The sequence below is a fragment of the Camelus dromedarius genome, chromosome 3 (genome assembly GCF_036321535.1).
Source record: "Camelus dromedarius isolate mCamDro1 chromosome 3, mCamDro1.pat, whole genome shotgun sequence".
In the NCBI taxonomy this organism is placed as follows: domain Eukaryota; kingdom Metazoa; phylum Chordata; class Mammalia; order Artiodactyla; family Camelidae; genus Camelus; species Camelus dromedarius.
The window spans coordinates 99,438,599-99,453,666 of NC_087438.1; the positions used below are offsets into that span (position 1 = coordinate 99,438,599).

Consider the following 15,068-nt stretch of genomic DNA (forward strand, 5'->3'; position numbering starts at 1 on the left):
ATTAATAGCAATTTAATAGAGAACTGTTCTTGAATGTAAAGAATTTGGTGGTATTGGAATAATACAATTTACAGTCAGTATACTGTATACAGTTAAAAATCTACAGTCTGTACTCATAGATACAAAAACAAACTGGTTTTTGCCAGAGGGGAGGGGAATTGGGGTGTAGGTGAAGTAGGTGAAGGGGATTAAGGAGTACAAAGTTCCATTTATAAAATAAGTAAGTCACGGGTATGTGATATACAGCATAGGGAATACAGTCAGTACCATTGTAACAACTTTGTGTGGTGACAGATGGTAACTAGATGTCAAGGTGATCATTTGGAAGTGTCTGTGAGTGTTGAATTACCACAATGTATACCTGAAACTGACATGATATTCAATGTCAATTATACTTCATTAAAAAAAAACTACAGCCTTCATACAATAGAAAATGTATAGTCCTCACAAACAACAGAGTGACATTTATAGTCGTCTGAACAACAGAGTAAAATAGCATACCCAGTTGTTTACCTAAAGAAATGTGCTTGTTTACTTTCTGGTAATTACACTGTCTCATTTGGTGGGATTTAAAGAGAATGCAGAAGTAGTGGGTTGGTAATAAGAGGTTTAAAAATTGCATTTTAGAGTGAGGATATAGTACAGCTCAGTAGTAGAGTGTGTGTTTAGCATGCACAAGGTCCTGAGTTCAATCCCCAGTACCTCCATTAAAAAAAAATTAAATAAATAAACTTAACTGCCTCCCCACAAAACAAAAGCTTAAAAAAAGAATTAAAAAATAAAAATTGCATTTCAAGATAGAAGTTTTAGAAATTAACTCTAAAATTAGAAGTGGTAAATAGCATTTAAAGCTAGAGTTTAGGTATTGATCTAGGATTTTCTGAGATTAATTGTTCATAACTTAAAGAAGGGATTTAAAACTTAGAAGAATTTTCTTGCTGTTTAATTAGGACTCAACCAAGAAAAATACAATGAGTGGTACAAATACTTGTAACTTTATGGGTTTATTAGATAGTTTAGCATTATATTCCATATACTTGTTATGTTTGTGTGAGTTATAAGGTATATGTGTATATATATATATTTTTTTTAAAGGACATGTGTTTTGTATTATATTTCTGTAGGATAAGCCAATATGTAATCGGCTTAATCATGTATTTTGACATATTTGACTGAGATACTTATATATGGTATTTCAAAAGAAAAATAATTTATACAAACACAATTTCTATAACTCACCCCAAATTTATGCTGTATTGACTATTCTAAAGGCAATTTTGCCTTATTATTTAGGTCTTTCTGAGGCTTAATATTCTTTATCATTCAATAAACATTTCTGAAGAACAACTGTATTCTAGGGACTCTGCTAGGCATTCAGCAAATACACAAAAATGTCCCACTTTGGAGAATTCACCGAAGTACATAAACAAATTATCATAATCCAATTAGATAATTATCATATTAGAAATATCTGTCAAATGCTGTAGAAATTTTTTTCTACTCTGCTGCAGCCTCAATTGAAATGTTGTGTCTGCATTAATTTTTTTTAACATTTTTTATTGAGTTATAATCATTTTACAATGCTGTGTCAAATTCCAGTGTAGAGCACACTTTTTCAGTTATACATGAACATATATATATTCGTTGTCACATTTTCTTCTCTGTGAGCTACCATAAGATCTTGTGTATATTTCCCTGTGCTATACAGTATAATCCCGTCCATCTATTCTACATTTTGAAATCCCAGTATGTCCCCTCCCACCCCCCGCCCCCTTGGCTACCACAAGTTTGTATTCTATGTCTATGAGTTTGTTTCTGTTTTGTATTTATGGTTTTTTGTTGTTGTTGTTGTTTTAGATTCCACATATGAGTGGTCTCATATGGTATTTTATAAGGTATATTTTGATACCTCTTCTCATATATAAGGATTTATGGGTTTTTGGCTTATTTTTCTCTTTGTTGTTTAGTAGAGGTTTTTTTGTTTGTTTGTTTTTGTTTTTTGTTATTCTCTCATTCTTAGTAAATAGAGTCCAAGAATGGCTTTTACGTGCCTCTAGGTACTGCCATCCGGTGCAGTTGTAAATACTGACCCTGACTTAGGCCTGATCCTAGCCCGTCTCTTCTATTGCTTAAAAAAAGCCTCATTTCTAAATTGAAGACCATCTTTAGAACTACTTAGGGGAGAGTAGTGAAGAAGCCTTCTTACTGGGGTGAGAGCTCAAGTAAGAATTTAAACCTGTAGGGTACAAATGTCTTTAAACTTGTTAAATTCAGTTTGCTTCTATTAGAACTGGAGCTATGTATGATTTTTATATGGGGGATTCTTTAAACTGTGGTTTAGCTAAAATGTCATGTATTTATTTCTAATAGCAACAGTACGATAGGATACAGAGGAAGGTAGTAAGAAGGAAAAATATCCTTTACTTTAGATGTGTTATGTTTCGCAGGCTAAATCTAGACGACAAAACATTAATAGCATCTATTTGTAGACAAATATTAAAAGAAAAAAAATTGAGGTTGATCAAGGCTAAGAAGTACCAGATCAGATTGTAATACATATAAAGTGGGAACATGAAAGAATTTTAAGGTTCTTCTGGGGAGCCATGACTCATGAGTCTGCTCAGAGTATAAGGAGGAACACGGGTAATCAGGATAATGGGAGTGAGAGCACTCTCTGGGGTGTGGTGAAGAGAAAGACAATCTGAATTTTCAGATGAGTGAATTATTCCTATGTCAGCCATGAAGACATAGTTTTGTACTAAACTCAGTACTTTATATGGCATGTATAGGTAATTGTATAATTTTTTTGGAAAAACCACTTTTAAATCTTATTTGGAGATAAATAAAATTGATCAGAATTTTTTTTTTTTAAGAAGTTATGTGACAGAAAAGAATCCAGGGGCCCAAAGGTATTTGTTGTCTGTAACAAAGACATATTCAAAGGACCTTCCCCTGCCAACCCAATAGCATAGTCCAGGGGGAGAGCAGAAAGTCCCACCACTCCTGAAACTTGTCTCTCAGTATCCCCTACAACCAAAAATCTGTAACAGGTAGGTTGGACTCAGGCTTCCACTGACCCAGTTGCTAGAAGAGACTGGGCATCTTTCCAACACTAGCCCCAAAGTGACAATGACACTTAATCTCTTAGAGAGCCTTGAGAGGGAGGCTGAAGATCCCTGAGCTCCAAGATGTGGCAGAGAGGGCTGCACAGGAAAGGTTCCCAAGGACAGAAAAGGAGAATCTTAAAAATACATTTCGGAACCAGCTAACCAATTTCATAGCCTCATAGTCAAGGCCCACTCTGGTTCTGGTGCACTTCTCTCTGCCTTGTTAATTAGTGCCTGACTTGTTTGGCCTGCCAAAGCCAAATTAATCATGATAGGTGCTCTACTTAGGGATTCTGTTGTGTAACAAGTTATTATTCACGCAGAAGGTGGTCACTAAATACTTTTTGAAGGTGATTTCTCTTTTCCTCCTACATTATAGTACTTTATTTTAAACACCTCTCTTGATGGGGCCTAAACTTATCACCAGGATTATGAAAAACAAATCAGAGTTGGGAAGCCAGTACAGTGAGGTCCTGAGATCATCTCAGTGTGTGGTGCCTCCATAATCATAGTGGATATTTTTTGCTATTCTTGTTTTTTCAGTTAGAAATAAGTGGCGAATTTTAATGGAACAAAAAAACTTTACTTGTAACTGTTTCTTTTTTCCTCATCAAAGAGAAAATGGGGGTTCTGAGACGGTTGGAATTTCTTTGATCTGTTATCTGTTGTTCTGGTATGGGATGATCAAATTTCACATTTCCAGGTTTCTAGGAGACAGACAACCTATGTTGTAGATACAGGCATTATAACTCCTTTATTCTTCATTTCTTAGAATTCTGTATTTCTTAGAATTCTCATGATTACTTTCTAAAACCTAAATTATGCAGAGGTAACATGATTAGTTGACCAAGCTCAGGAAATAGAAAAAGGGGTCAAAAATATCAAGCTAGGTTTAAATAAAGAACATGACTGGCTCCAGTAAATTAAGGCAGCATTCTTGAAAAGTCTGTATGTGCGTCTTGGTTCTCTTTCGCTGCTTTTTGCAACATTCCCGAGGCACAAGAGTTGTTAGGTGGGAGGAGGCTGAGAATGCCCCTGTCTAGAGAGCTGCAGATAATGTTGAAAATATTCCAGGCGAACCTGGCCCCAGGAACCCTATTTAAATTATTAACTGTTTTGGTTTCCCAGGAACATTTGGCTTTACTGTAGCTGTTTTGCCCATATGCTTTCCTTTGAAAGGAAAATTCATCTTATGTTACAGTACAGTTATTTTGGGAGTGCCTAAAGTTTAACATTAGATTACTAGGGTTCAAAAAAATGTGCCTAGATGGTAGATGTTGATGAAGACTTGGCAGAAGAATTCATTGGACATTGATTAGCAGTTTTAATCAGAACAGTTTTGTTGGCTTCTGATTTTGAATAGTATAGGGATTCGAGACTGAGATGGTTCAAATTTGATTTCTACTTCATGCTATGACAGGTCAGGCTCTTTTTCTGTCTCAATTCAAGATAAAGTTCTTTCTAGCAGTTGGGTTAGAGGTATTTTACAGTTGGCTCTATATATCATTGCTGGTGTACAGCTAGGACCGTGACCTCCAGGTCAGTTACACTAATAAATACTCTGTTAGTACTTTACAGATCGACTCCCATTCTTAGCCAGTTTGTCTTTTAAAGCTGTAGTCAGTCTGTTGTCACACTGGAAAATTAAATCAAATGTCTTTCTTCTATAAAGATGAGTTGGGTAGACTGTCTAGACTGGTGATGGCAGGAAGACACTTTCAGTGTGAGTTATCTAAGGTAACTAGAGCTGTAGATGGTCCAGTGAGAAAGTTGCCAAGATAGGGAAGAGGAAGATGTATTGACAGAGGTTATATGTAGAATTAGGTAGAATTTTATGTTTTTATAAATATTTCAGTTACTTAAGATATAATTTTATGCACAAATTGAATATAATGGTAAACCTTGGTTTTGCTGTGATTTGTCTGTGTCTTAACAGATTGTTATTATTAGATTATTTTTCCAATTGAAAAATTATACAAGTGGTAAATGTTCATTACAAAAAATTAGAACATATGTATAAGAAACAGAAAAAATCCCCTCCGATTGCATCTCCTGAGATAAACAGTGTAAAGTGTAGATAACTATCATTACAGATCTTTCCACCACATGTTCGTCTTCCGAAACCGAAGTATGTGATTCATAGGATTTGTTAAATTTAGCTTTTTTCATGCAGCAGTACAGCATAACTGTTCAAGTCATCGCATTTTCTTTATTTTCATTTTTGTGATTGCTTAGTAGTCCTTTGTGATGTGAACTGTAATTTATTTAATAAGTCTGCTATGATTGGTATTTAGATTGCTCTTAATTTTTTGCTGCAATAACATTTATATCTTCCTTTTTTGCCTCTGTCAGATTATTTCCCTAGGATAAATTCCTGGGAGTAGAATACTTTGTAAAGGATTTGCACATTTTAAGGCTTTTGAAACATATTTCCAAGTAGCTATCCCCGTTTTCAGGTTCTCCTTTGTCAAATTGGCTTTATGCTTGCATTAAAATATAAACATTTTTTTAGCTGCAGAATGAAGAGGAGTCTGGAGAGCCGCAGCAGGCTGCGGGGGATGCTCCTCCACCTTACAGCAGCATCTCTGCAGAGAGTGCAGGTAGGTGACAGCATGAGGGGCTGCTGAGCTCTTGAGATGCATTGGCCAGAAGCTTTTGTCTAGTGTGGCTATGTTGGTGTTTGCTTCAGCTTTCCTTGAGAAGTCTTTGACATTATTTTTGGTTTGTAGCCTGAAGTGAAAAAAATTCATGTTACTGTTCTGAAAAACAGATAAAACCCTGTTCCAATGTGGCTTTTTTATGGAACTCCATTGCTTTCCAAGAGACTCTTAATATAAAGGAAGTAAGAGTTCAGGAACCATATGGTCACCTGATTCGGGTTTTTTGCGGGGGAGGTACTTTTACTCATTAGCGGTTTTGCTCTTTGATTCTAGTACCTATGACCTAGAATATAGTATGTTAGATTCCTTCTATGCTAATAAATTCTTCATTAAAAAACCTAGAAGTCTCCCAACTCTTTCATTCTGTTCCTCATAGTTTAAACCCTCCTTAATTAACCTTTTGTCTTCCCACTTTATGCCAGATTATCTTTTTAATTTTTACATACGTATGTGGAAGGTATGGGGGAGAAGAAAGAAAATTGCAGTAGTTTAGGACTTTGGGTAATTAGATCTTTGTGATAACCAGTCTGCTTTAATTGCTGAAAATTGACCAGTTTTGATGGAACTTCTTCCATACTCTAAAACAGAACTGTGGTAGAGTGGCAAGTATGTGCCTGATGGTTAGAAATAGAATGGTGCACGCATGTTGGTAGGGGGGAAAAGGTGCAAATCACTATTTTGTATACTCACTTTACCTGTTTTAATTTGTGGTATATAAATTTGAACAGTATAACAAATATATTGGATTTTTTTTTGTTTTGAATGTACTAAATAAATTAGAAAAGATTGTCATTAAACTATTCATGGAAACTTAAAATTGTATGAGGTGTCTGTATTGATGGATACCATTTTTAAAAAGAATCCTTTTAAATAGAGAAATGAAAATGTTCTTGATTTCCCTCAATTTAAGGTAGTAGATACCAGTTTTATTCATGTATTCAGAGTTACTATGGCTGTGGGCTAATTCAGATTGTACCCTTCAAGTTGTAATATGACTTAATAGTATGATTTGATTAAAAGTAAAAAGAAAATTTAAAGGCAATTATATATATTCAGTGTTCTGTATTATACATGGATGCATATATATGTATACATATGTATGTATGTAAAGTAGCTATTTTGACAGAGAAAAATAAGTTTCTTGAGTTCAATTAAGTGGCAGCTTTAGTTTCCATAATATATTTTCCTAATTTTCTTCTAAAAGCTTTGATATTTTATTTTTCTGATTTAGATAGATCTGCATTCCATCTGGAATTTTTTCTATATAGTGTGAGGTAGTGGTCAAGATTGTTTTTACATATAGATACTCATTTGATCCCATACCATCCATTGAAAAGACCATTAATTATGGTATTTGCTCTAGATTTTTCATAGAGATGTGTGGTAAGATTAAGGAATAATAGTATTTTTATTCCTAATTTGCTAAATGTTTTTGTTATTAGTAGGTATTGAATTTTATCGAATGTTTTTTCTGTCCATGTGAAGACAGTAGAATTTTTCTCCTTTTTTCTGTTAATGAAGTGAATTCTGTTGGTTGATAATTTCAATAATATACTACAGTAAAATTGGAAATTAATTACAATTAACAAAAGAGGAGAAAAGAAAAATGTTAATATTGATCAACTATAGGAATTTTTCAAAATTCCTAAGCTTTTAAAAAAATTGTGTAGAAAATTAATCCATTTGTAAGTAGATCTTTTCTAATAATGCATATTGAATCTTTTGTAATAGACGTTAATGAGAATGAAGATGCAACATTAAAAAGGAGTGCAAGATTTAACACAAATAAATAATGGATCTGTAACTGAATTAGTTACATTAGGCATGTCATAGAAAACAGTACATGTAAAAATAATGTGAAAGAGTCAAAGTGCCAAAATCTGTGAGAAATGAATTTTAAATTTTTTTAAAGTTTATTTTCATGTTTATAAATGGGAGGAAACCATGGTACAGATTTATACAGACAGGTCAAGTATTTTTAGCTTAAATTTTTCCTTTATGCCATTATTAATATTAAATGCTTTTTGTGAACACACCACATAACAGCCAGAAAAAGTGTTCAAAAGCACTTGGAAGGGAGGGCAAAGTGAGCCTGGAATTTAAATAATTGAAAAGAGGATAAATTTAAAAATTGTTCCCAGTCTTATACTCATCTTTAAACATCATTTGATTCAGTTATTCTGTCTGTACTGTTAGAGAAATGGCTGGTTTTTATTTGCCAGAGTTTGCAGAAATCTTCTTTTCCTTCATTTCAGCTAATCATCAGATAATTGTGATTTCCTTTTTATTCTGCAGCATATTTTGACTACAAAGATGAGTCTGGGTTTCCAAAGCCTCCCTCTTACAATGTGGCTACCACACTGCCCAGTTATGATGAAGCCGAGAGAACCAAAACTGAAGCTACTATCCCTTTGGTTCCTGGAAGAGTAAGTCCAGCTTACCATGTTACAGGGTGCTGGTTTATGAGAATTAAGTCCTTTTCATTATCTCCTTTTTGATATATTACTTTGATAAAATTGATTAGTAAAAGTATAGCTAATTTTAAAAAGCAAGTACATTTTCTTTTGGAATAATAAACTCTTTTCCTCAAAATGATGAGGTAAAAGGTATAGATGAGCAGAAAAATCACTAGTCAAGCCAGCTCATCTTTCCTCTACCTCTACTACCACAACTTTCTCAAGTCTTCTGGCATGGCTGAAATGTCTTGGAACAGGAGCTGGTTTAGGAAATACACCAACTTCGTCTTGATTCTGCACACTTAATATTTTGGTGTAAGGTAGATAACCACTGTGGAGTCTATGAAAAGCAAAAGTGGAACTTCATAGAATTAACTCAGAAGGGCTCTAGCAATCATCTAGATGAACCCCATGCCATGCCATCTGTGTAGGCCAAGTGAATTCAGTGAATTCCCATCTGGTCTGATGTTGATTCATGGGAGTGGTGGTGGGGTGTGATGAAAGCCAGTGGAGAGTTTTGGACACTCTTGGTTCATGATGTCAGACCTGTAAGTAATACAGTTGTGGGTTTCATAAATACTCATCCAGGTTGACGTTATGGAGGGAAGGCCTTAGGCCAGATATTGGAATAATGGGGAGCAGGATCCAGTACCCAGGAATGTGGAGCAATCAGGGTTCCAAACTCTAGTCCTGGCAGGAAATGAGTGAAATATAATAACAGGAACAGAAGCTTAGTCTGGGCAGTGCAGTGACACAAGCCCCAGAAGTTCAGGCCTTAGGATAGTGGACTGTTTGCAGATCCCATCTACTGTGAGGGGTAAAACTCCTAAACCACTACTTGGCAGAAGTAACAGTTTATAAGTCCAGTCTAGGCTGATTCTATATGGTGACATGCATTCAATTCTTGGAGGTGCTAGGGAGAAACTAAGAACCCTCATGCAGCTCATTGTCTGAAGACAAAACAGTCTTAATATAATTGCCATGTATTGGAAGCAAACAACATGCTTGATACTGTGCTTGGTGCTTATATGTATTTTATATATTGTTTCCGTTCCTCGCAATAACCTTGCAAGGTAGAGATTATATTATCTCCATTTTACAGATACAAAAATTGGGGCCCAGAGAGATTAAGTAATTTGCCCAAAGTCATACAGCTAATAAGTAACATGGGCGAGTCAAACCCAGATATTCTAGACTCTGAATTCCTTATATATGTTCTGTAGACCTGTTGGATTATAGTAACTCTTTCATGGAAATAGACCAGATTAGCTCTAATTAATCACAGATCTCTTTAGAATACTTTTATAAGTGTACATATTTAAGAACTTCCTAAAGGCTTCTGTTATTCAGGAAACATATATCAAAAACATTTTTATATGATGTGCTATGTATTTTGCAGTGGATAGGTAGAAGACTTTGTATAAGGCAATGCTTCTGCCATACAAGAGGTAAAAGTCCAGCTGGGGAAAAGGCCACAAGTACCCATGGTCTAAGCAGCAGCACAAGAACAGTAAGCGTTAAGAACTGTGACTTTAACCTTGTGGTCATGGGGAATTGGGCCCCCAGATTTTGATGGATAAGTACATTCCAGAGGAAAAAGCTTAGAAAGCAGATGGTGAATTCAGCCAGGTGCAGGGCAGGTACTGTGGATGTAGTAATTGGTTTTGCTTGATCAAGAGTTTGTAACCAAGGTGGGAGGGTATAGCTCAGTGGTAGAGCGCACGCTTGGCATGCATGAGGTCCTGGGTTCAATCCCCAGTACATTATTTAAAATAAATAAGGAAATAAACCTAATTACCTCCCTCTGCCCTGCCCCCAAAAAGAGTTTGTAACCAGAACTGTATGTAAGTTGTAGAATCTTCTGAATCTAGGCTGAGGCGTTCAGACGTACATATAGGTCATGCAGAATCCTTCACAGTTTTTAAGCAGGGGTATAATAAAACAACAAGTACGGTGTTTTTGAAACATTGACCTGGCAGCAATTTGTAGGAGGAATCCCGGTAGTAGAGATACCAAGGACAGAAAGAACAGAAGGCATTTGCAGTATTACTGGACATTACTTCCATTTATTTTTGTAGTATATCTTTGAGTAGTTATGCAAAAAACAGAATCACTTTATAATTTGGCAAAGCCATTTATCCTGCTGATATGAATTCAGAATACTAGGTATTTCATATTTCCGAAAATAGAAAACAAACACATTCTTGTAAAAATTTCACACAATAGAGGACATGTGTTCAGTTGGATGGAAGTAACACTGACACTTCACTTTCTCTAGTTCCCATTCCCCAGGGGAACCAGGTAACAACTTGTTATGGATTTCCCAGTCCCTTTTCTGTGTAGGGCAAGTTTTAGTTGTCCATAAAGTTTTGTTTTTTATTTTTCATTTGAGAAACCCTCATTGGATTGTGTACAAGTCAACCACTTTTACTTTTAAGCATAGAATCATTTATTTTTCAGTATCTCAGCACATCCTACAATTAATTGAAAAGATAAACTACATGTTGGTGTCAGTGTTGGTCAGGATCATGTTCCTTCTAGACTTGTAATACTGTGTTTTCAACTTAGGATGAAAAGGATCCTATCTGCCAATAAGATTGGAAGTGAGGTTTTTCAGACCTGTCTACCAATGTAAACAGATAGTTGTGGAGTTAAGCAGTATGCACCCCTGTCAGACCCTTCATGTATGGTGACGCTGTCTTCTCCCACGGCCCCCAAGTCAGTCTCAGAACGCACTTGAGCCTGTCAGTGGTATCTCCTTAATAGGCCCTGAATTACTGATATTCTAGAATTTAAGCCAAAGGTATAGGAACATTTTCTCCTTTTTCCTTAGATACATATAAAAAATAAAGAGTGAACAGTTCTTTGTGAACTTTATAATTTTTGAAGTGTTTTGTTAAAGAACTTGGGTTATAAAATGAAAAGTGCTTTCATGCAGAAAACTATGGGAACAGAAGATTTGTTTTTTCTCTAATTATTATCTTTTACTTATAAGACAAAACGATAACTTTAACACGTACTGAGACTTGCTTACAGTTTTGAATTGAGCCAAAGCAGTACATTTTCTCCTCGGTACTCACTTTTGTCCCTTTCTCTTTTCTTGATATTTTTCTTTGCCTTGAAATAATTCGTTGTGAATTCACCTTATTTTTCTTTTCATTTAGGATGAGGATTTTGTGGGTCGGGATGATTTTGATGATCCTGACCAGATGAGGATAGGAAACGATGGGATTTTCATGTTAACTTTTTTCAGTAAGTATATACACACAGCAGAGCTGCTTCCCACAAACAGGAGCGCTTTGCATTATGGGTGAATCTGACTGAATTAAAAGGACTAGTTGAACTAATATGTTAATACACTATATTTATTTGATGCCTTTTTCTGATCTCTGAACTGAGATGTTCAGAGCTTAGTACACTTTTATCTTAATATCCTTTTTCTTTGTCTTCTGTTTCTGTGAATATCTATGGAAAATATAATTAAAGCAGTTATGAGGATGCTACATTTTTCCATGAGCTAAGCTTCGTCTTTTGGATCTGCAGGGCCCCTTAGCATTCCTCCTACTCGTTCCTGACCTGTAGGCTAGGAATCAAATGCCTTTGTCTGATGAATTTTGTTTTGCAAGCTGTTTTCTAACACATCAAAGTCAATCCAGTTTTTTCCCCCTTGAAGTTATTTTGCATTTATCTTTCCATATGCTGGACTTGGAAGTGAGCAACCGTTTCTTTTATTTGCTGTATAAAAAAGATAAGAAGGAAATGCAGAGCTTTTAGAGGTGACATGTTACATAAGCTGTTAAAATTCATAGAAGCGGGTGGGTGAATGACCTGAATCATATTATTTGGGGGCACTGATTTAATGTTAAATAATGTTTATTTGATGTATGAAGATGTAACATGCAGTAGAGGGCACAAGTTGTAAGCATGCAGTTTGGTGATACTAACGCATTTTTGAAAGTGACTACTAGTAGATGTAGTGGTACAACACCTGATATTCAGAGACTGTGTTTTTTTGTTTGCTTTTGGAGGAAAACTGAGGGTGGATGTTTTGGGGAAGTGGGATAAGGGTTGTGGAGCGTGGGCTAGGCTCTTACATCCCTGGGAAAGCCACTGAAGCAAAAGCAAGTGCAGGGCACTCTTGCTCCTTGGGCAGCAGTACACGTCTGACATCTTTTGTTCTCTCTGCTCTTGCAGTGGCATTCCTCTTTAACTGGATTGGGTTTTTCCTGTCTTTTTGCCTGACCACTTCAGCCGCAGGAAGGTATGGGGCCATTTCAGGATTTGGTCTCTCTCTGATCAAGTGGATCCTGATTGTCAGGGTAAGTTGTACACTAGCAAAGATAGAGTCTGTAGAGAAGGAAGAAGTAGAACAATTTTTAATGTTCTATTTTTTTTTCATTTGCTTTTTGGGAATTATCTCAGCATTTAAAATGATTTTTTGGTTTGTCTTTGTTCTGGTTTCATGAAATTGAACCTAAATCAGCTGCAGCTGGTACATGCACACAAGTTTTGTAGTCACATCTAATGAATGTTGGTGGTCTGAGGGTATCTATTATGCAGGTTGTTCACCAGCTGCTTTCTCTGTTTTAAATGTTTATAATATGATAATACATGTATTCTGAAATTAGTTGTTTTTATAATAAAAGGAAGGTTATCACCTCTCTGGTAGCTAATCAAAAGCACATGTTCTTTTTATTAATGCTACTGAAATTTTAGTCTCTCTTTTCTCCTTCCCTGTCTTCTTTTCTCCCTCCTTCCTCTCTTCCTTCCAGGACTGGTTATCAGTAGCATCATTGGTTATGCCAGAATGCTTGGAGAGCCAAAACTGTTTAACAAGCCCTACTTTGTTAGGGGCCCAGTGCTTTGCGAGTTACCAGTTAGTTAGAATCGCGTGAAGTAAGTTAATGTTGTAGATGATCTAGTCTCTTAAGGTGTCCTCTGATTTCAGTTAAGTTTACTGCTATTGTTAACTTTATAGATAAAACCAATATATGTATCATAAACTGGCATTATTAGCTAATTAATGGATGTTCACTGACCACAGGAGTTTTTTTTAAATTCTTTATTTTAAAGCAGTTGTTAACATTGTTAGGATTCCAAGTTCCTTTGAGAATCTGTTAAAAGTTACAGGCTTTTCTCCAAGACAGCTAGTGTACACTCACCTAAAACATGGACTTCAGGTTACGGCCTCAAGCCCTAAGGAGGTTCTTCATTCCTTGTTTTATTAATAAATACTGTATTTTAATGTCCAAACTGTGTTAAAGCCTCCAATAGAAAACAAAATAAAATTAGTTACCAGTCTTTATTTTTACTAAATTTTAAAGTGAAATTTTTAGCTGAATTGAATGAATCAGCTTATATCGGTTAGGATGGCTTTGTGAGCAAACCTGGTTCAAAATGGCTTAGGAAACAATGGGGAAATGTTATTTCCAGTGAAAATACATTCTGACCCGGAGGTTAGTTAAGTGTTTCAGTGACATCATCAGGGACAGCTCACATTTCTGCTCTGCATGTTGGTGTGGCTGTTCCTCCCTCAGGGCTAAGATGGTGATGGCAGTTATAGGCATCACATCGGAAGCAATAGCGTTCAGCAGCAGAAGAGCTATTTCTTCTCCTTTTTCTTTTTAAAAGCAAGGAACCCTTCTCAGGAACCCTCAGTTCCCATTGGCTAGAGTAACATCACGTGCTAGTCCCAGGCAAAGCAGTGCAGTGATCATGATGTACGTGAGAAAGCATCCAAGGTCAGGGCGTGGCTGGAGGAGTAGGAACAAAATCAGGGTTCATTAGAAAGAAGCCAAATAGTTGTTTTGAGTACTGGGCAAGCAAAATAAAAGTATCAAGACATATTTCTAGATGAGAGAAAAACGTGGAGGGAAAAAAGATTTTGAAAAAGAAAACAAGTTTAAGTGCCTTCAAAACAAGGAGTATATAAAACCTGAAAGCTGTCGTATTTCAAGATTGCTTTTTCATGAAAGGAAATATATTGCGTACATCATACTCACTTCAAATCAGTACTATGTAAAATACTTTACCTAACATTTTAGAAATTTTTGTAAGCTCTAAATGAACAGCATTAGTATACAAAATAAAATCTTTAGTGTTTTGTAAATTCTTAAGTTAAAATGTGAAATTGTATCTGTTGAGCTGCCCTAAAATATTTTGCTTTGTTTTTCAGTTTTCCACCTATTTCCCTGGATATTTTGATGGTCAGTACTGGCTCTGGTGGGTGTTCCTGGTTTTAGGTAAGTGCTTTTAATAAAGACAAGAGAAAAGATTATGTTAAACTGTAGAAGTAAAATTACTTTCAGTAAACCCTCATCTCACCTCCTACATAGTAATATATCCATCGGCAGTAATAAATACTATTTTTAAAATATTTCAAAGATTAGGCTGCTGTCACAGAGTAACATGCATGTTCATAAAACATCTCAGTGGTGGTAGATTTTTCCTAACACACTTATCTACACTCTCACCTTCCCCATGTGACCAGGGGGATGATGCACTGTTAAGATGACTTTATAGTCTGTAGATTTTTTTTTCCTCTTGTGAGCTGTTGCCATAAAGGGTTCACAAGCCCATCCCCAGATTGCTTACAGATATATTGTAACCAGTTGAACTACTCCTGAATGTATGTGGCCTATCTTCAGCTGAATCTGTCAGTAGAAAACAGAAAATGTATAGCCTTGCTAGATGTAACTTCTGGAAGAACCGCCATTGGGTTTCCAGAATTCTTTAGTTCACTGCTGGTGAGAATAAGAAGTATTTTGTAATGGGAGGAAGGAATTTTTTTTTATTTTAATATACTATCCACTTCAGATTGTTGGTCTTAAGATTATCCTTTTTAC

The 15,068-nt window shown here is 35.7% G+C and overlaps 1 protein-coding gene across 1 annotated transcript in view; it reads left to right on the forward strand.

Moving 5' to 3' along the window:
* Positions 1-15,068, forward strand: part of NDFIP1 (Nedd4 family interacting protein 1) — a 45,885-nt gene that overhangs the window by 21,515 nt on the left and 9,302 nt on the right. The window contains exons 2-6 of the mRNA XM_031449245.2: positions 5,620-5,707; positions 8,063-8,193; positions 11,388-11,475; positions 12,418-12,542; positions 14,399-14,465. Coding sequence (XP_031305105.1) covers positions 5,620-5,707; positions 8,063-8,193; positions 11,388-11,475; positions 12,418-12,542; positions 14,399-14,465 — 499 coding nt within the window. The remainder of the gene's footprint in view (positions 1-5,619; positions 5,708-8,062; positions 8,194-11,387; positions 11,476-12,417; positions 12,543-14,398; positions 14,466-15,068) is intronic.